Source organism: Helobdella robusta, assembly GCF_000326865.2.
Source record: "Helobdella robusta unplaced genomic scaffold HELROscaffold_22, whole genome shotgun sequence".
Lineage (NCBI taxonomy): Eukaryota > Metazoa > Annelida > Clitellata > Rhynchobdellida > Glossiphoniidae > Helobdella > Helobdella robusta.
Genome location: NW_008704170.1, coordinates 39,104 through 62,112, shown reverse-complemented (window position 1 = coordinate 62,112; position 23,009 = coordinate 39,104). Strand labels below are relative to the sequence as shown.

At 31.7% G+C, this 23,009-nt stretch overlaps 3 protein-coding genes across 3 annotated transcripts; 1 reads left to right on the top strand and 2 right to left on the bottom strand.

Moving 5' to 3' along the window:
* Positions 1–92: 92 nt before the first annotated feature.
* On the top strand, positions 93–4,525 carry HELRODRAFT_99199 (hypothetical protein). Its single transcript, XM_009018523.1, has 10 exons — positions 93–286; positions 477–560; positions 874–1,019; positions 1,189–1,317; positions 1,584–1,699; positions 2,165–2,229; positions 2,390–2,539; positions 2,769–2,939; positions 3,089–3,175; positions 3,494–4,525. Exons 1-10 carry the CDS (start codon positions 253–255, stop codon positions 3,643–3,645), a joined length of 1,134 nt encoding a protein of 377 aa, XP_009016771.1. The 5' UTR covers positions 93–252; the 3' UTR covers positions 3,646–4,525.
* Positions 4,526–7,430: 2,905 nt separating this feature from the next.
* HELRODRAFT_185519 (hypothetical protein) lies at positions 7,431–12,424 on the bottom strand. Its single transcript, XM_009018522.1, is given in 5 exon segments — positions 7,431–8,379; positions 8,392–8,961; positions 9,217–9,335; positions 10,850–10,977; positions 12,130–12,424. The coding sequence occupies 4 exon segments, from the start codon at positions 12,337–12,339 to the stop codon at positions 8,537–8,539; spliced, it is 882 nt and encodes a 293-aa protein (XP_009016770.1). The 5' UTR covers positions 12,340–12,424; the 3' UTR covers positions 7,431–8,379; positions 8,392–8,536.
* A 3,420-nt stretch (positions 12,425–15,844) lies between these two features.
* Positions 15,845–19,327, bottom strand: HELRODRAFT_78299 (hypothetical protein; the record flags this gene model as incomplete). Its single annotated transcript, XM_009018521.1, has 6 exons — positions 15,845–15,970; positions 17,048–17,114; positions 17,747–17,804; positions 18,228–18,314; positions 18,671–18,798; positions 19,200–19,327. Coding segments are annotated over 6 exons (594 nt in total), but the record flags the coding sequence as incomplete, so codon positions are not given.
* Positions 19,328–23,009: the final 3,682 nt, after the last annotated feature.

Genomic DNA, 23,009 nt, shown 5'->3' with positions numbered 1-23,009 from the left:
TAAATTTGATTGTAAATGCGCTATCTTTGGATAAACTTTGCTAGGCGATAATATAAATGTTGATAAACGATCGCATTCGCCGTCTGCCGATTTGTGCTCTGTCGCCTTTAGTTAAAATTGTTGTTAAGAACAAATTACAGTTATAGTGTCATATTTGCGTTTGACGTTAACATTTCAATTAATCTAGTTTTGTTTTATTTCAAACTCTCTTTAGTCAGTGTCTGATTTAGTTTAGCAAACCATTTTTGATAAATGGCGGCTGGGCCGATTGCAGAAAGAAATCAAGGTGAGTCAACACTTTTACATTTTTTGTCATTCTTTTTTTTAAAAATTAGATTTAAATGATGAAAAAATAAAAATACATTTTTATAAATTTAAGCAATTTTTATGATTAAATTTTAATTTTTAATAGTTGTATTAATTAATAATAATATAATTTACTTATTACTAGTTAATAATAATTATTTTTTATTAAGATGCCACGATTTACGTTGGGGGTCTGGACGAAAAAGTAACTGATTCGATTTTGTGGGAGATGTTTCTGCAATCAGGACCAGTTGGTTAGTTGATCAATCTTTTCAATTCAATCCCTAATTAATTTTTTTTTTATTTGTATTTATTTTATAATTGTTTATTTTTATGTTATGATGTAAAAAAATAATATATTTAAAAAAAATAATAACTGAGTTATATTATAAATCTAATATCAAATTAACAATTATTAATGATTTGTTATGATATTTCTTGTTCAAACATTAGAATAATATATTCAAATATAACATGAATATATAAATGTATATTTAAATATAACATAAATGTATAACAGCATATACAAATCAATCAAAACCTTTTACTTTATTAATCCCTATTTAGTAAATGTGCACATGCCTAAGGACAGAATCACCCAATCACATCAGGGGTACGGATTCGTGGAATTCATGGGAGAGGATGATGCCGACTATGCCATCAAAATCATGAACATGATCAAACTTTTTGGCAAGCCCATTAGAGTCAACAAGGTTTTCATATGTTTTTGGTTGCAAATTAATAACATTTTAAAATAAACTCATTATTTTATGTCCAGTATATAATTTAACATAATATAACATAATTTGTATATACCATTACATTGGTTTAATATTTTTTTATTTGTTTCAAATTTTTAATTTAAAAAATTGTTTTCTATAGGCATCAGCCCACCAGAAAAATCTGGATGTCGGTGCCAATCTCTTCATAGGAAACCTTGACCCAGAGGTCGATGAAAAGTTACTCTATGACACTTTCAGTGCATTTGGAGTCATCTTGCAAACACCCAAGGTTAATTTTTAGCACTAGAACTAGAACTATATATCTTTTTATATCATTTAATATACATATTCAAAATAACTTTTGTACTTTTAAAATTTTTTTCAATGATTTTAAAATTATTCTTATTTCCAATTATTTTTGAAACAAAATTTACTTTTGTTATTCTGTGATATTATTTTTCCTATCCTCTTTTAAAGGATGCCACTAAAAAATGAATAAATAAATTATTATTATAATTTTAAATAATTTATTCTTCACATAATTTACATATTTAGATAATGAGAGACCCTGACACAGGCAATAGCAAGGGATTTGCATTCATAAATTATGCGAGCTTTGATGCTGCAGACGCTGCAATGGAAGCAATGAACGGACAATACCTCTGTAACAGGTTAGTTGGTTACTACATTAGGTTTTGTTGTGTTGTTAGGTTGTTGTGTTTGTTGGGTTACTGTTGTTGTATATCTGTTATTTACTACACTATGCTTTGTTGTGTTGTTGGGCTGTTGTTGTTGTATATCTGTTATTTACTACACTATGTTTTGTTGGGTTGATTGTTGGGTTGTGTTGTATGTATGTATGTATGTATGTATGTATGTATGTATGTATGTATGTATGTATGTATGTATTTACTAGATTATTATACATTGTGTTATACCTTGTTGTATTGTATTTGTTTTGTTATTGTTGGGTATCTGTTGTATTGTACATTTGTATAATCAGTGTATGTTGTTAATGATATTCATTATTGAGTAATGGAATAAAAAAAAGTATATTGCAGTTTAAATAGATTATTTAATTAAATATTTAATAAGTTAATTGTTTAATTAATTATTTATTCAATTCAATTAAACAGAGCCATAACCATATCGTATGCTTTCAAGAAGGATTCTAAAGGTGAACGACATGGGTCAGCTGCAGGTTAGTTGTTGATGATGGCTATGATGATGATGTAATTGTTCAGTTTGTTCAGTTCATTGCCATGTTAAATTCAATATTTCGTTCATTTAAATGTTATCTTCCCCTCAATTAATTTCTTGGTTCATCCGTTAATTTTTCTCATCCATCTATTCATCTACAGAGAGATTGCTGGCTGCTCAGAATCCACTGTCACATGCAGACCGACCCCATCAACTGTTTGCAGACGCCCCGCCAATGATGATCCCCATGATTCCACCACCCCCACCACCTGGTGTCATGCCACCCATCATGCCCATGCCACCACCAGCCAGTAAGTTTTTTTTCTTTTCATTATTTCAGTGGATAGTATTTTCATTTTTGTTAGTTGAAACGTTTTTTCCATTGTCCATGGAAATAATGTTTTCAAGGTGTGACTTCTAGATGTGACTTCTACGTGATTTTTAAGACATTTTAAGTATTTCAAAGCATATGTCTTGTACAATAACAACTTACTGATGGAAAATGAACCTTGATATTAACCTGTGTTAACTAACTTACAGTGCAAGGAATGGCAGGAATGCACCACCTCTCCATGAACCAGCCGCCACCTCCCCCGATGCCACCTAACTTCATGCCCCCGATGTTCATGCAGCCCCCACGAGGAATGATGCCACCCCCTCAGCCACCACCTCCTGAAAATCAACAGATGCACCCACCTCCGTCCATGATGGGTTTGTTTTCATCTACATTAAGTCTTATTTGATAGTTTATAATATCGGTGTTAGATTGTTGTTGTTGCTAATTCAATTGTAGTGAGTCTGCATGCATTGTCTCGAAATATTATTTAAAACCTTCAATTAACATCTACCTTTATTACCAGGTGGAATGCCAAACTTCCAGGGAGGACCACCCCCACCTCCAAACATGGGCGATTGGGGACATCCAAGAAATATGATGCCCCCATTTGGTTAGTCATTTGCTTAGTCTATGTTCTCCTAGACAATATTTTTCGATTATCTACCAACATATACATTGACTGTCCAACTATTTATATTAAAAATACTGTTGTAAATATCATGTATTGGTCATTATGTATGCCAGGTAGTTTAAGAAGTTCTATTAGTTGAACACATTAAGCTGTTGATTAAATTTACAACTGATTAATTCAATTTAAAATTGAATTAACTAATTTTATCATTCATAAATCTCAGTTTTTCAATTTAATTTAACCAACATTCCAATTTTCAAATAATTGAATAATCAATAATTTTACTAATTCATCCAGGACATCCACCACCAATGCCTCCTCCAGGCGGACAGCCGATGTCCCATGGCAACCCCTCCATGCTGCCTCCTCCTCCACCCCCTCCCGGACAGATGGGTGGACCCGGACAGATGGGCGGGCCAGTACCCCCTCCCCCTCCACCAAATTTCTAGGGGAACGTTTAGCGTGCGACTTAGCCTCTATAAATATTTTGACAATTGCCTTTTTTGTAAGAGAGTTGTGTGACTGGTGTATATGATGTTGCATGCAACGACTCTAGTGAATTGAGGTCATTTGTAACAGGTCTGGAACGTTTCTGAATGATGATGCTCGTTGCCTCGTTACATAGATAGTTATATTTCTCATTCGTCATGGCTTCCATTGTTCATCGGGTTTCATGATCTTAATGAGTTTATCACACTATCAATGTCGCCGCCATTCTGTTGTCCACATCATCATCATCATCCTTGTCATCATCCTTATCATCATCGTCATCTTTGCATTATTTAATTTAAGGTCACTGAATAAACTCCTTCATCCGATTGTTAATAATAACCAGTCGTTTTATTAATAAATTTTACCAATAAACTTGCGCCTATAAAGTCTAATCCCATAAAAAATGTAATATATACAAAGCAACGAGCAACACTCGTTTGTACATACAAAAATGCATACAAATACACGTATGCATGTAATTTGTATACAATTTCAAATACAGATATATAATTTCAGTAATTTGTATACAAATTCATACAGATATAATTGTCTCCACTTAATCATCATCATCATCGGCATTTGGTATTTATTTTAATTAAAACAATTTGTACCGCTAAGGAACATCTGAGATTGGTTGTGTCATCAAGTAATGTGCCATTCCATTCGTTCACTCTATTATTTATTCGTTCGTTCATTTGTTCACTATTTTAACCATCCATCCATCAATCATTCGATCCTTTATCACACAATATTTATTCAATTAATTATCTCGCGATTTTAAATTTAAAGAGTTAATAATGAATGAATAAATGAATCTAATAAAGTTCTAAACATTTGCATAAATTTGTTGATAGCAACCCAAATAATTACAATCATATTTAAACAAACAATCAATTAATTAATTAACTAATTTGATTAATTAATTAATTGGTTTACAAAGTTGTTAATTAGCAATGGAAGAAATAGTAACAGTGAATAAGTAAATTTACTATAGCATTAATGTCCTTGTGAGTGTTGGTAGCAATATTTTGGTTATCGGTCCTTTATCACATAATGTTTATTCAATTAATTTGCTCGCGATATTAAATTTAGAGAAAGGAAGTTAATGAATGAATGAATCTAATAAAGTTCTAAACATTTGCATGTTAGTATTGTTAACAACAGTAGTATATATATATATATATATATATATATATTTATTTATTTATTTATACACATATATATTGGAAGGAAACCATATTTTATACAGTAATGTATGAATTCTACCGAATTGTTGGCATTAATCAAGATAAACTTTAAATACACACACACACATATATATATATATATATATATATATATATATATATATATATATATATATACATATACATACGAAGATGTATGCTAATTACAAGGTTGTGTATGGGTGGATGGTCCATAAAGTCCATTTTTTGTGTTTCACACATACGCGCACACACATACACACACGTATATAGACACGTTTTATACACCTTCTTTAACAATTAATAAAACTTATATGCCGTTAATTAGCTAAATAATCGTTTGATAATTGTTATTCTTATCAAATGAAGAGATGAAATAAGTAAATCGATCGATTAATTAATTAATTATTCAATTAATTAAATCTAAAAGGAAATGATTCACTTGCAGTCAAGTAGTTAGTTACTCAACATGAGTGAGTGTGAGTGTAAGCAACGATTAAAAGTGAAAGCAAAAATGATAATTTTCGCCATCATCATCATCATCATCATTGTTGTCGTTCATGACGTAATAAGGGGTTCGTATAAAGGTACACACACACGCACACACGGATGTCGTTAAACTAAAACTAAATAAGGTTGAAATAAACAAAGTGCACCATGCTTACCTAATTAATTAAACAACCAAACAATTGAAATTAGTATGTAATATATACAGGTGTATAACATCATACGTTTAAGAAATAGACGTCAAATCGCCTCAAAATATATTCATCAAATTGAAATTAACTCAATAGCTAAAAATGGTTACAAGTTATGATTGCATCACAGAGTATGAAGATAAACTTCTTACATAATGTGCAACAAGATTCAGCTCCATTGATTCAGCCATCAACAACCGCAAGAGCCGATGAAGTTGTCTCATAGCTGTTGTGCTATTAAATAGTTGGTGTGGTGTATTTTGTAGTTGGTTTGGTACTGAATTCAATCAGTCCTATATACGAATCAATGCTGATAAATGTGTAAATCACTGCTTATTATGTGTTCACAAATTTTGCCAACACTGGTTGTGCTGTGTGTATGTGTGTTTAAATGTTTCCGTGAGTTGTTACACATTGGCATGCAAACAATATTACTATTTATCTAGCCAAACCAACCGCGCATATTCAAATATGCAATGCAAGACATACATACAGCACTCAGGATGCATTATCATACATGTAGCATGCATACACGAATTTAACATACAAACAGCTAGTGATTTCAAAAGTGTTATACACCTTCTTTAACAATTAATAAAACTTATATGCCGTTAATTAGCTAAATAATCGTTTGATAATTGTTATTCTTATCAAATGACAATAGAGAGAGCTGGGTAATTAGTTCTCCAGTATATAATTCAGTGGAGTTGTTATGGAGGAGTTGTTGCATGGTGCAAGCGATCGACTGAAGATAGTGGCCACGTGAAAATGAGATGTGTTTCCATCATTACACGAGAAACATTCCAGATGAGAATGATGTTAAGAGAGAGAGAGGATGGTGTTAACAACCAATCAACCAGTGACAATTAGGCAACAGTAGGATTGATTTATTAGCGAACGACAAAAATGTAAGAGTGTGGGGACCAACTTTCATCTTTGGAATCGTTTATTAACGAGAAGCGTTGAAATTTACACCAAAAATGTCACTGGACATTCTTACGTAATAATAAATTATTAAATCAACCAATGAATGAATGAATGAACGAATGAATGAACGAACGAATAAAAATCTACTTTAATATAAGGCGTATGTATCGTACGAGACGATGCACAACGCAGTGTACACAGTGTGATTTAATTGGATAGTTCAACAGCACACACACGCACACACACACACACGCACACATATCTATATATATATACACATACATATAATATATACTATACCTAATAACATAATATAGCATACAGGTAATTTTTAATTATAATAAGTTTAAATCATTGAAATGTGATAACTTTATTTATTTAGGGAAAAAAGACCCAAAAAAAAATAAAAAACCCAGATTAATAAAAATACTAAAACTAAAAAAAATAATTTTCAAATAGTTATTAATTATAAATATATGTTACATTTATTTATATATTTATTATATATATATATATATATATATATACATTAAATTAGTTATTATATATATATATATATATTTAGTTATTTATAAAGTACACACACACACACACACACACACACACACACACACACATATATATATATATATATATATATATATAGTAGAGAGAGAGAGAGAGAGAGAGAGAAACAGAGATAAAAAATAAGAGGTATAAACACTTAAGACATTCACTTATGAACGATGATGGCATACAATGAAATACATTTTGATCGATTCGTACATGCATACACAGAAAAACACACACACATACACACTCATGCATACATATATAGCAATCACAGCTCGTATGTGAGTGTACAGGTATGTACACAAATAAAACGCATACCTCAAAGAAGTATATATATATACTTAAGATATATGTAATAATATATATATATATATATATATATATATATATATATATATATATACATGAAATGTCTAATGCACACAGAGCAATGAAAGTTCAACAATTGGCCACCTCTACCTAGCTTAAGTGGTACAATTGATGAAGTGATCGAATGAATGAATGAATAAGTAAATAAATGAATGAATGATCGAACAAATAAAAGAATAAGTGGATGAGTGAAAAAATTAAATGAATGGTGAAATAAAAACGAATCAACAAAATAATAAGTTAATGTTCGCGAGAAATGAACATACCTAACATTGAATAAACAAAACTGATCGGATGGACTGAAGAGATTTACCAATAAATGAGTAAAATCTTTTCTTACAAAATCACTATAAATTAGAAAAGTAGGTTGACCGGCTCAAAACTGACCGCAGAGCTTCATATCACCAGCACTATCATAATCTAGCACAGCACCACCATGTTCAACATTTATTGTAAACTATAATGAAACAAATAGTTGTTTGGGGAATGTTACAGAAATGATGAAAATAACCAACATAACCACTCCTCTTTTACTCACTCATCCACGCACTCATTCATTTACTCAGTCACTCCTTCATTCAGTCTTTCATTCAAATTTCCAGGTGAAAACATCTCACAGTGTAATCGAATCCACAACCAGATCGAGAGAAGCATACAGGCAGACCGACATACGCATAAAAGCAAGCAAACAAAAACACTCATACAGACATGTATGTATATATAAATAACTGAATGCCTTTTTACAAAAGTGTAAAAATAAATACCTACCTACCATGAATGTTATCCATAAACGTTATATCACAAAACACACACACGGACAGAAAAACCCAACCCGCACCGACAAGAAAGATATTTTTCGTATTTTTTACATTTTCAGGAGCAACTGATTGATATTAATTATATGGTACAAATACTCCAGCATATCAAAAAGAATAATAATAATAATAATAATAATTATATCAATGTTTTCGTCAATGCAAATAATTATACTGAAATGTTTTCATATATATATACACATGTAATAGATATAATTTTGCAGAGTTAAAAATAAATAAACCAACGAACGAAAGAATGGATGAAAAAAAGAAGCAATGTCCTTATTTGGAAAGGGCGGCAATGATGGCCCACAAGAGTTCATTGGTGCCCTCCCTCTGCGCTTCCTGCTCGGGGTCAAGGTCGAGCATGTACCTGACACGTTTCATGGCGATTTCGTAGTCGTCATCGGAGAGTGGAGCGAATGCGTTCTCGAGGACGTCTGAAACGTGCGAGAGATAGATGAGCATGAGCATTCGTCGGTCCATGCGATGGACATCATTCGTCCAACGAGAGAGGACAGAGTCCTGAACTTTCTTGACAAGTTTCGACTTGATGGATTTGTCGTTCAGCGGATGGGTCGTCATGTCGAACAGCACAAAGTTCTGCTTCTCCGTCGTGCACACTCCCTTCTCTACTAAATTTTTTGCAAGGCGCTCGCGAACGTTGCGCAGTTGGTAGCGCAGTTTCATCGGGTTCCATGTCTCACCTGTTGTGTTCAGTGGCACGTTTTGATCATCTTGTTGTATTAGTAGGAATGAAATTTTTATTGAAAATATTACCTCAGTATGATGTGAAGAAAAATATTTTAAGACCGTATAAAAATCTTCAGAACAGTAGAAAATAGTTTCTAAGGTAGAGTTAAAAACATAACATCTGCATTGCACATACATATAGACATAGACACACATGAATCTCTATTCAGACATGAATCTTTATCTAGACAGATAGATAAAGAACTGACCACTGAGGTACTCGATCCATGATTGTGTTGTCTCAGGAGGATTGGTCTCTTTGATATGTTTCAGTGCCTCGTCTAGCAACACGTCTCCTGTCAGTACATCTGATTTGCATTTTATTTTCCTTTTTGGGTTTAAAAAATAATTATAAATCATAATTAATTTTATCAATAATGAAATAAACCTCGAGATTAATAAAGCTGAAGCTTAAAGCAAACTAATATTTCGCCAGAAGCTGCTGTTAAAATAACATCCTTTCTTCGGTAGCTGATTGTGTCAAACACCAATTCACAAAGTAAAGTACATATGGACATAAGTACATATGTTGTCTTAGAGTATACACCAAGTAGTATCCTTAATATATACTAACATTTTATTGTATACATCATTACTATATACTAACAGTACTAATACAATTACATCAGTCATGCATTAGCCCAAAGATAATAACTACCTTACTACATTGTGCGTGTGCTAATGTGTATGTATGTACGTATTATGTACGTATGTATGTGTGTGTGTGTGTGTGTGTGTGTGTGTGTGTGTGTGTACGTGTGTGCGTGCGTATAATTAGCGGTACAAAACAGAATAAATAATCTATATACACAGAAATCAATACACAAACTGAGTGCATACTGAAATATTAAAACGTTTGACTTGACATAACATCAAAAAATCAACAGTGGTCTTTCAATTGCAAATCTATCTTTCAACCCAGTACACTTTAAAACTCCATCATCATCATCATCGCCGTCGCCGTCGTCAACATTATTATCACTACCATCATCATTGTTATCATTACCATCGTCCTCATCAGACATTGAGTTAATATAATTGGATGATAGTGTTACTAGCTGCTCTAGCTAACTGTGCATGTTTACTCTATTTAATTTTGATGAATGCTTTGAAAAAACAAATCAATCCCATATGAGCAGCTAAAGATTTTTAATATAGGAGGGAGAGAGAGAGAGAAAGAGAGAGAGAGAGAGGGAGAGAAAGAGAGAGATGGAGAGAGAAAGATTTAAAGAGAAAAGAAATAATTATATACATATATATTTAGATATATTTGAATATAAAAGTTTCTTCATACAAAAAAAATTCAACAGAAGCCATCCATCAATTTCACTGACCATTAATTTACCTATCCATTCGTCTGCATATACACTCATCCATTCATCTATTTTATTTATTTTCTTCCGATCCGTCCATCAATTAATTCATTTATTTATTAACTTGTTTGCTTAAAAATCAGTCTTTACGGCATTCATCCTCCTGCTATCACCGCTAAAAACTAAATTATATACATACCTGCTATTTTTTATTACATATCCACCAAATAATATTTTCACCAATACAAAAAACAGTCCCCACCACCAGAACTGCCAATGTCAAAATTGTAATCATAAAATGATAACCATTCGAAATGATAAAATGATGAGTATTATAATTTTTACTACCATTATTATTCTCTCTTAGATGTACCTAAGGGGTATAGACATTCCTCAGATAATCCTCATATCACCAACCCTCAAAACAATCATCATATATTTATATCATCATAAACCTCATAGCAATCCTCACAATAGTCATCATGACCATGGATCAATTTCAATGACCTCTTGACATATTCATATTAACCTGTTCAATAAACTCCTCCTCCTCATTCCTGTCTTCTCCAGTTCAATCCTGCCCTTCAGGGCAAGTTCAGCTATGATGCAACCCCGAAGCCCGGACGATAGGCAATCATTCCAGAAGGATGTGTAACCCTGGTGATGTGTGAGACAATGAATGAGAGATAGAGGTAGTGAGAAAGAATGAAATGAAGAGAGAGAGGAAGAGAGAGGGAGAGAGAGAGAAAGAGAGAGAGAGAGAAAGAAAGAGAGAGAGAGAGAAAGAAAGAGAGAGAGAGAGAAAGATGAAAAGATAACAGAGAGAACAAGAAAGACAGATGGTTAGGAATAAAAAAGTGATTAGTGTTGCTTTGTCAATTGTTTAATAAGAGAAAACACGAGACTAAAATTAAGGGATAGATGGAAAGATAGAGAAAAAAAGAAAGACATAGATGGACAAAAGTAGAGAGAGTGATGGAAGTGTGTGGTTTTTGTCAACTGTTTAGTGAAAGAAATTAAAAAAAATTAAGTGAAAGATGTATTGAAATGAAGAGATAGATAGAAAGATAGATGGAAGAATAGAGAGAATAAGTAATGGGAGTTTGTGAATTTTGTTAATTATTTAGTAATTTATATTAATAAATATTTACATTGCTGTTTTTTTTGTTAAACAAAAACAGATCTACTGGTTTTAAAAACAACTCGTATATAATATGGACAACATTTAACAGAATTTAACTCCTTCATCATTGCTATCGCCATAGTAGTCGCCAGTAGTTTACTAAATTACTGAGTTTAAGAATTAATTTAAACATTATAACATAGAGAGTTTTAAGCTGAAGTTGTATTAGTGAAAATATCTTGAGATTTTGTTTTAACAACATTTTAATAAGCTGACAAAATGATTCTTCCTTTTTTGAATTTCACTAATAAAACAAAAATTAAAGCTGCCCAAGTTACAATAAAAATAAATAAATTAACATTCAATGCACTGCTGTTTGGAAATAAATTCAGCAGTTCTCCCAACTCATTAATTAATTATTATTAATTAACAATTCATTTATTTGATAAATAAATTCTTCTTCACCTATACAATTAAATTTAAATCAAATTAAATTTAAATATCAATTGATAATAAAATACAAAAGTCAATGTCGAAAAAACCTTTATTCTTCAAAGTTTAACCAACAAAAATTTTTAAGTAAATTAAATCAGCCAGGAAATAAAAAAAAAGTAAACAAAGGATGATGACAGGTGCAGGCAGTGAACAGAAAAATTGTTTAAAAAGATTATAAAAAAAATAAAAACCTCTTTGTCCTTCAGTCCCAGGAGTAGAACTTCCTCCATGAGGGTCAGTCTGGCCTCCTTCGAATCCAAATCTTCAACTTCGTCTTTCTCGGCCGCTGCCGTTCCTGATTTGTCGTCGTCGCTTTCGTTGGCCACCTCGTCGCTCTTGTAAACGTTGCTGCTCGCTTGAGCGGCGTTTTTTCGCTGAACTAATCCCTCCGATCTATTCATGACTGGTTTTTAAAGTATGTCTTAATGGTCGATATGATGTTTTTAAATATTTACAAACAATTTGTTACGAAGTAAACAAAAAAAACACAAGAGGCCGGAAGTAGCGTCAATATATTTTAATGTTGCCAGGTTAGGTGTGTTTAGTTAGGGTGTATCTGTCGGGCTCCGTGTTAATTTCAATTTCTATTTTAATGAATAAGCAGTGAAAATGACTATTAAAAATATTATTTGAATATTAAAATTAAAATATTTTTACTGTACGTGTTAAGAACATTATTATTATCGAAAACAAGATCTATAACTTCAGATGTGGCCAAATAAAAACCAAACAACGACTGTTTTACGTGTTGAACATTTGAAATCAACTCTTATTTAAGGACTCTCACATGAATTTTTTTTACTAAATTTTCGCAAGAAACCAAATACTATGAAACAAACTTTGTCGCAAATAAAATTTTACGTGATTTCAACAAGAAGTATCAAGGGATAATTAACAATTTAGCCAGTCATTCGTTGATCATCAATGTATCGCGGCCTAAAAAAAAGGGGTGTACAGAACAGCGTAGAAGGTTAACGAGTTTTAAGATCTATAATTTTAAGATTTTATATATATATATATTATTATTATTATTATTAATGAAAAATTTAATAAAGCGCTAATTCAAAGGATCTCAAAAGCGCTATCAAAAAAATATCATGGCATAATCAACATAAATAAAGAGTTATCAGTGCATTTCAACAAAAAAAAATTTTAAGAAAAAAAAAACACAGTCTTCATTATTTCCCTAATCTAACATCGCTCAATAAACTATATAAATCACTCAGTTATAACTAAAACAAGTCAGTTAGATGAATTACAACGAAAATAAGTAAGTTTTCAGTTTTCTTTTAAAATCAGGCAGGTTCAACTCCGGATCTCTTAGAAAGGCAGGCAAATTGTTCCAAACAGACGGTCCCAAGACGGCGATGTTACGAGACCCCATATGAAGACACGAAACTGGGACTAGCATCAGGTTCAGATCATGAGACCTCAGATGCGTTCCAGAAGGAGGTGCCAACTTCTTTGCAAACATTTCCGACAAATAAGGTGGTGCAAGACGATTTATTGACTTGTAGACTAGAGTTGATATTTTGAAGATTATTCTTTTTATACGGTTAGCCAGTGCAGTTGTTTCAGTATTGGTGATACGTGATCATATTTTAAACCGCCGACAACAACCTTTGCAGCACGATTCTGCAATGACTGTAATACAGCTAAATGTTTATCAGGTAATTCGTAAAACAGGTTGTTACAATAATCAATTCGTGAGTGCACGAAGGCATGAACCAGAGTCTGCAACGTAGTAGTGTCAAGAGATCTACGTATTTGATTGAGCTTTCTTATTTGGTACATGCATTCAACGGAAACCATTCTAATGTGATCTTTCATTGACAGATTGGAATCTAGAATAAATCCCAGACTAGTAGCTTTTTGGCAAAACGGGATGACACTGTTTTTGATGATTAAATCAGTTTCTAACTTCATAAGCTGTTGCCACGTACCTACCGGCAAAAATTTCGTTTTACTCTGATTCAGTTTAAGAGCATTGTTTTGCATCCACAAATCAACCTTTGATAAACATTCAACCAATCTGTCCAATTCGGCCTGGAAAGTACCAGGCTTACTGGTAACAATGATTTGTATGTCATCCGCAAATGCATGATATGAGAAACCAAATGATTCGACCACTTTGAATACCTCAGATGTATACAGAAGAAACATGACAGGACCCAGAACCGAGCCTTTGGGCACAACAGACAAAACTATATTGACCTCGGACACTTTACCACCAAATGATACTTGCTGAGTTCTACCAACCAAATACGATTCAAACCACCTTAACATAGCACCAGAAAATCCAAAAGTAACACACAATCTCTCTAAAAGTATTTTGTGATTTACACAATCGAATGCGGATGACATATCGAGGAACACCATCATAGACGTCTTCTGTTGATCGATAGCCCCATAGACATCAGACAGAACCTTTAATAGAGCCGTTTCAGTTGAATGGTATTGCCTGAAACCTGATTGATAAATCGACATTAAATGATTATTCTCTAGGTGAGTGAGTATCTGTTTAACAACCACACGTTCAATTATTTTAGATATGAAAGACAGATTGGATATCGGTCTATAGTTTTCAACATTATTCTCATCAAGATAGTGGTTTTTTATTAGTGGAGTTATTATAGCATGTTTGCAAGCAGAGGGAAATTTACTTTGATTTAAACACATATTGACAAGGCATGTCAAAAATGGCGAAAATAGATTAATAAACTTTTGTTGAGAAGTGAGTTGGTGAATTTTTTACTATGTTAATTATATCTTTCTCAGAAACATCTGAAAATGTTGCGAACAAATTTTTGACATTTGATCTGCAATCAGACGAGTTAGACCGAACTTTGATTTCGATGCTGTCTATCACCTTACTCAGTTTGTCGTTGAAGAAGGACATAAATCGATCTGGCGTAAGTTCATGCATACTAGAAGAATGATTGTCATTATGATCTCTGCAGAGAATTTTATTCAAAACTTTCCAGAGATTTTTAGGTTTTGTCTTGTTTTCCTCAACAATCCTAATCCAATATTTGTGACGTTTCTCTGAAAAAAGTTTTGATTTATTTTTCAAAGCACATCTCCATTCCTCACGATGAACTTGTTGCAAACTATTTTTAAAAATTCGTTCTTTCCTTCTACAAGCACGTTTACAAAACCTGCACTCATCATCAAACCACGGTGCCAAATTAACACGATTGGTGACTACCATACATATATATATGTGTGTGTGTGTGTGTCTACACAAGCCTGTTATATTTACATGGAATGACATACAATCAGTTTGCCAGCCTGCTTGCTTCATGCAATTTTAAAAACCGGCTTCAGTTGAGTTATTTAGAACTTTATTGGAATGATTTTGTTTTATGAAATTAAATAAAAACTCGAAATAGCGTCAGTTTATTTCCATTATACAAGAAAATACTAATCGATATATTGTCAACCATTCATCAGCTAAATAATTTGAAATATTTTCACAGTACTAAACATATATAATGCATTAAAAAATTAAAGATAAGCATTTTCAACCAAACGGACATCTCTCTCTTTTCTCTCCCCTTTTCTCACTCTCTCTCTCTCTTTTTCTCTCTCTCTCTCTCTATCACATACATAATCACACACGCAAACACACACAAGCATATATACAGCCACATACAAATAACAGAAAACTATCATCAAGACTGATCCATTTCCTGATTAATGCTGTCATTTCCGTTTACGTCATCTGCATCTTCGTCAGCTGGTGAATAAAAAAAATAATAATAGCAATAAACAATAATAATTTTAACAATTATTATGAAAATAATTAAAATTTATGAAAAATTACAAGAAATGCTGAGAAAAAGAACAACACATCTTGTAATAATTAAATGTGAAATCAAAATATAAATCAACTAACCAAAACAATTATAATTTAGTGCCAAAAAAATAATGTATAAAAATAATTAAACCAAGATCTGAACCTTTGAGAAGTCTCTGAAGTTCGTGGCAGCTGGCAATGAGAACGTAAAACTGTTTCCTTCTGTTGTCCAACTGTAATTTATAAAATTGTAACAAACAACATTTCAAAGATTACAAACATTACTATTACTAGAAGCATTATAAAATCATCATCATCCCAGTCATTAATTAATCAATAATCCTCGTCAATATCATATCTCTTAATCACAACTTTGGCTGTCTTTATGAAGTTCAGCAGTGTTCTCATCCAAAACTAGATTAAAAGAGGACAGGTGGGGGGTATAGACCCAAGGTTTACAAAAAAAACTTCACAGTGAATAGACTATTCAACTTGCGTTTTTGACCAATAAAAGGTTCTCACATTTAGACCGACAACACATAGACAAGCATAATAGCAGTGTTCCATCCGGCAGTTTAGTTTTTAATAAGAGTGTTTTTGTCTGTGACAACGTTGGTTGTTGAAGGAATCACTTTTGTTTGCGGTAAGTATTTTTAAAGAGTTAACAAGAAAAAAAGTTGCTTTTTGAATTTTAAATTTAATTTCGGATTTTAGCTCCTTCGTTGTACTAGGGCCTCCAGAAAATGCAAATCCGTTCCTAATTCCACCCAAGTCCATTTTGTGATGTTATCCATCATTTTTTTGGCAGGTCTTCCAACTTCTCTTGCCTGGTTTTTTTTCCTAACCAGTACTCTTGCTATCTGGAATTCTGTGAATATCTCCACAAAGGTAGAACTTTTTTACCTTTTTTCATACATATTATTGCTTCTGAAGTTAGTATCCAATGACTTTGATTCTCATCTTCTTTCTCATATTTGATTCATAAAACCATTCTGTAGCACTTCATTTCAAATGCTTCCAATCTGACCTACCTTCTCCAAGTTATTGTCCAAATTTTGCATACATGCAGATAACAAAAGAAGTTCTTAACATTGTAAACTTCATTTCAACAGACATAAGGGCCGTCCATAAAGGGAGGGGGGGTCAAAAAAACGTTAAAAAAGCGTGACATCCATTATGGACAGCCCCATATATTGATATTACCACATTTTTCAACTTTTTATTCCAATGAAAACACTATTTTTAACATTAGGCGGCATAATCACCCAGCCACCCAACTACTAAAAATGATGAAAGCCTACAATAAATACCTTATCCCTCTGCAATTTCCTCGTCTCCTCGAGAGCCACCAGTTCCTCTTCGATGCTTTTCAATTCTCTGTTAATTAAATTTGGTTATTATATAATTGAATTTGAATTAAAAATGAATAAATTATCAAACTTCATTTGAATACATGCTTAAAGAATGTTCAAATAATATGGCAGAGAGAAAGAAAAATAGAGTGTCAATTTGTAGCTGAGAATTTTAATTAACAAACAAACCAACCAAATTAACCAGTCATTGGAGAAAAACGGATATACAACAAACAAAAATCATCAAAACAAACAAACAATTAAACAGACAACCAAATAAATAGACAAACAAACAATTAAACAGACAACCAAATAATTAGACAAACAAACAATTAAACAGACAATCAATTAAATAGACAAACAGTCAATGCAACTAAGCAAACAAACAAACAAAGATCAAATTGAACAAACAAATACTAATTAAAAGTTAAAAAACAAACAAAACCAAAAGAGCAAACAAACAAGCAAAGTATTATGCAAGCAAACAAAAAAAACAAACAATTATGCAAGCAAACAAACAAACAATTATGCAAGCAAACAAACAAACAGTTAAGCACACAAACAAGCAAACAAAAAACAAACATACAAACAAAAGACAATTATGCAAGACAATAATCAATCAATACAAACAAAAGGAAACAAAATTGATAATAATACTTTTGCAGCTGTCCCCTATCAGTGTGCTGCTGTATGACCTTTGCCATTGCATCATATTCTTAGCAGGTGAATTAATTTTTAAAACTTAATGCATCTCATTGTTTGATTAATTACAAAAATTAATTATTAATTAACTAATTAATTATCAATTATTATTAATTATTAATTATTTGTTATTAATAATGTTTAAATGTAAAATAAAACTTTACTTTAGTTCAAAAAAATCATCACTAAATCATTGAAATGAAATGAATTAAAGACATAAGTAATCTATTGTTAAAATTAAAATCCATAATGTTATTGTTATCATTAACAGTATCACTATCATCATCGTCATCATTACCATAACCATCATCACCGCCATCATCATCATAACCATCATCATTATTATAACCTCATCACCGTTATCATTACCATAATCGTCACCATCGTCATCATTATCATAACCATCATCGTCGTCGTCATCATCATCAGTACCGACCCTCCTTATATCTCCTGACATTGAGGGCCTGTTGTAATTCAATTTTGCTCTTCTCTATGTGAGCTCCGGCCTTTTCGATTTCGTCCGCTGAAATTTTAATCAACAACATCATCATTTTTATCATCATTATCATCCAAATCATTTTATCATCATCTTATTATTTTATTGCCATCTTATCATTTATTAAATCATATTTTTCAAATTTTTATCAGTACTCTCATTTTTATCATCATCACCAGCATCACCTCACTGCTGTCATTCACCATAATCATCACCACCGTTAATTAATATCATTATCACAATTAGCATCATTACTTATTCACTCCCTAACTCACTCACCCACTTACCTACTCACCCACATACCTACTCACTCACTTACCCACTCACTTACCCACTCACTTACCCACTCACTCACTCCCTCACTCACTCACTCACTCACTCACCGATGACATCATTAAGTTTCTTATAATTCTCCTGTTCCTTCAAGCACATGTTGTACACCTGCTCTGACTTGAACATGGCGTACTCACATTGTGATAAGGTCGACAACATCTTCTGGTAGGTCACATTACTGTTTTAAGATAAATTTACAGAAATTATGTAATTATCAAAAAAATTTTAAATTTAGAAAAAAAACATTCTAAACTTCAGTAAATATTTCATAATCTTTGTTATAAATATATATATTTTTAATTTCTTTCAAAGAATCTTTTTTCAAATAATTTTTTTGTCTGTTTCAACTTGTCAGCCATTGGTCAAATAGGTCAGTTAGGTTAATCTGGTCATTCAGTCAGCCAGTCTGTGAATTGAGTTTAGCTGACCAGCTAGCAAGCCAATCAACACATCCATGAATAAATTATAGTTAATAAATGAGTTGGTATATAGAAGTGTGTGCCTATATGTGTCCATGTGTAGAGTGTGTGTATATGTGCGTGAGTGTGTGTGTGTGTGTGTATGAGGTCCCTGACAAACCTATCTTCAGGACTTTCACTTAAGTCGCACCACTTAATGAAGGTCCTTAGCAGGTTGGCAATCCTTTTCTCGTCATTGCCTCCATTGCCCTCTATTAACAACTTGCGCTTTATGATTTCATCTGATGAGTGATAGAGTTGATATGATTAGTTAGTGTTAGTCAAATTCGGTTTTTATTTTTTATTATTTTATGAAATAATCAGTAATTGAGTAATCAGTAATGAATGGATGGAAAAACCTGACTGAATACAATAATAAATTTAATTTATTTCTAATTTAACAATTAATTAAATTAATTTTTTATTTTATTTTTATTAACTTTATTTATTATTTATTCATTAAATAATAAAAAAAAACGCTGGACCCAGACGGAAAGGTTATTTTTAATTTTAACACTGAGCTAATTAATATAGTTTTTATAGTTTATATACATATATAGTAATTTTTTAATATATAATATGGAAATTAATTATAATTTGAAATAATTTTATTTTTTACAATACAAATATCAAAATTTTAAAAAATAATTTAACCCTCTTGAACAGCCATCAAATAAAAAATTACTTTAAAATCAAATTTATTATAAAAATGTACGGAATTCAAGAAATCGGCAGAGCAGAAATAACAACAATCCACTTTTATGATCGCTAAAAGTAAACGTAAATACAAAAACACAAATTTAAAAGTGTATTCAGACAATAAAAAATTGACAATGATGTCGAAAATTTTGAAAACAGCAAAATCTTCCACAAAGATTTTGTCGCAAAGATACATTAATATTGTGTTTAACATATTCACTTTTGGATTATTAACACAAATATTATTTTGTCCGGTTTTCCGGATTTAGGGATTTCACGAGATTCTAAAAATCTAAAATGTATTTCTAAATTTTGTTCGCTAGAGTATCATTGTACAAAAGTACGCTGACCTCCTTAAAAACTGACTATAACAGTAATTTTTTGTAAAATAATATACGAAAAAGTGACGAAAAGTAATTGTCCTAAAAAACTTTTAAAACGTCATTACAAAGAAACAAGTCACCCCTAACTAAGAACTCAAAGAGACTAACGTATATAAGCGAATGTCATTGATAAGCTGTCGGGTACGTGTGTCCCGGTCGACACGTCCGGCATCGAATTGCGCTGCCTTCGGCGATCTGCAGGAAGGGTGTCCCACGTAAGGTAGACACAACACAATACACACTGCGACCGGTTCAACTGCGATGATGCGTCGGGCCGGCCGTCTCAGATATTAAACACGAGGGCATATGAGGATATGAGGAAGCGAGGCTTAGGTACATCCCTACACTACGCAAACAGTACAGGGCACTACACATGGTCTCACACTGAACATATCTATCCCGTAAGTACAACACGAGATGATATATGTCTTCACGTACCCACATTGGCGCCGACAGTGTGCGGCCTGCCGAAACTTTTTTAATTTTTCACACTAGAGAATTTATTTTTTTGCCTGCTTTCACATACTGACATCGTGAGACATTAAATATTAATTTTTAACAAGTTTTCAAACAGATTTATTGATCTGTATTATTAAGTTAATTTACAAACAAACGAACGAATGAAATGTAACAATGCAGCTGATGTAGCCATGTAAAAAACGAAGAAAGTATCATATTCATTTTCTGTAGAATTAAAATTAAAGGTCCATAAGGAATATCATGTTCATATTGGTATCCTATATCATGAGTGTCATCATGTAAAGAATGCATCCAGCTGCTTCTGTATTGTTTCCAACTGAATAATAATAAATTGAAAAAAAATTCAACAACTTAAAAAGATATTTGCTACTTAATTCAATGCACTGAAATTTGACAATTGGCATTTATTTTCAAAAAATTTATACTGTATTAATTTGAATAACTTTATAATCAGATTAATTAGGTTTTTCTGTGCAAAGCCAAATAACCTGATTGTAGAAGTCATACAATTCTGAATGATTGAACTCTAAAGTGATATTTTCCTTGGCCTGCTTTAAGAAAGTGTAAAATGAATAACACAATGGAAATAATGGTTGGTAAGTAATAATATAATAATCACAGTATTGTTAACAATAGGCGCATTATGATATATTATATTGCTTTTATGAAATGTATAGCATACAGAAATGCATGCAAAAGTATCGAAAAGTTAAGGTACCCACTTCACTGTTATTTTCATCAGTGCACTCCAACCCAAATGTCATAACAGCACTTGGCTGAACATACTTACCAGATGACAATTTAGATGTGGCCATATTTAAATTTAATGACCAGTCTATAGTGGATAAGTTCTTTGGAATAATTGATTGACTTTTAGCATTTGCTATTAAATCTTTACATTTGGCCTTCCATACAGAGGACATAGCAATGATCTTAATGTGATTAGTGAAGAAACTAAACTTAAAATTTATATTTTATGAAATTGAATGTGAAACTTTATAGAAAATCTACATTCAAGAATACGTATTAATAAGGTAGACATGAGAAGTAAAAGAAAAATGTGATAACCTTTTCTTCATTAAATCCTAATTCATAGAGCTCCTTTTTAAATGCTGATGTGGAAATAACGTGATAGACAGCTTGTTTGAAGATTGATATGCATGTGTCAATTATCACATCAATTTCACAATCATTAACCAATCCAAATGCAGTTTTTAGTTTTTCTTTGTCTTCATTACTGAATAGGACATTTTTCTGATTGTGGAGAGCATTCATTTTTTGTTCTTAACATTTATTTTTCTCAAGTTACATACAAAAATCAATTATCCTAACATCGAATTTAACAAAATCATAACGTATATTAAAATTAAAACTACTTTGCTGAATTGAAATGCTGACAGCTTGTTCAACAGAATTAGAAATTTTTGATCTTCTAGGGAGTTAATCAAGACGACACTGTCAACTCTAAAATAATTGGAAACAACAAGACGATGCATAAGTTATTAAAATTAAAAATCAATTAATTAAATTAAACCAACATCTAACAAATTTAGAATTTTCATTTTATAGGTTTATACAATTTGATTTTTGAATTTACACTTGAGGGCCAAGTTGCCCAAGTAAGTAATTACTAATAAATTACTAAAAAAATAGTAACTTCTTGAAGCTTGAAGAACTGAACTTACAGTAGTTCAGAGTCTAAATTGATGAGTTTCATTCTAATGGTGCTACTGTAAGTGACTTTTCACAGATTTTATTGAACGTCCCCACACTAACTTGACCGAGATATGGTTGGTTAGGTTTGGTTTTTTTAGAGGTTTAGCTAAAGGCGTGTCCGATTGTCCGATCATATGAACGATGCATACAAACATAAGATTACTTTTAAAAACTAACTTTTTTACTTTTAAACGGAGCTGGCTAAATCATTTAAAATAAAAATTTAAACTCATTTTTCAGCTACCAAAAAAAAACTAATGACTAATTATATATTGTATCTAAATTTAAAGTTTTAAAAATTGTATTTGATATTCAAATCAATTGAAAAGTAAATTTTAAAATAAATAAAACGATGAATCGGATTTAATCCGCCCACGATAGTAATTTAGCACGAAATTTTCACGTTGTTTTGTTCCCAGGTGTGAATTTTTCAAATTTATTCACCTCTAAATTCTCGAAAATGGGCGACCTGAAGGTTAATTTCGATTTTTTACTTCCTTTCTGTGGATGAATTTTGAAAAACTTGTTCATTGTTTTTTTTTCTAGTTGATCAAACACATGAAACAAAAGTCATTTATTAATTAATAAAAAAGGTTACCTACAGCAACACGTGGTTCCCTGTTCTACATTTGATTGTATATTATATTCTTTCT

Coding starts and splice junctions, on each gene's coding strand:
- HELRODRAFT_185519 (XM_009018522.1), bottom strand. CDS start 12,339: ATGAATAGATCGGAGGGATTAGTTCAGCGAAAAAACGCCGCTCAAGCG. Junction 10,978..12,129: donor TGGGACTGAAGGACAAAGAG/GTTTTTATTTTT, acceptor ACACATCACCAG/GGTTACACATCCTTCTGGAA. Junction 9,336..10,849: donor AGGAGGAGTTTATTGAACAG/GTTAATATGAAT, acceptor AAACCCAAAAAG/GAAAATAAAATGCAAATCAG.
- HELRODRAFT_99199 (XM_009018523.1), top strand. CDS start 253: ATGGCGGCTGGGCCGATTGCAGAAAGAAATCAAG. Junction 1,020..1,188: donor AGCCCATTAGAGTCAACAAG/GTTTTCATATGT, acceptor TGTTTTCTATAG/GCATCAGCCCACCAGAAAAA. Junction 2,230..2,389: donor ACGACATGGGTCAGCTGCAG/GTTAGTTGTTGA, acceptor ATTCATCTACAG/AGAGATTGCTGGCTGCTCAG.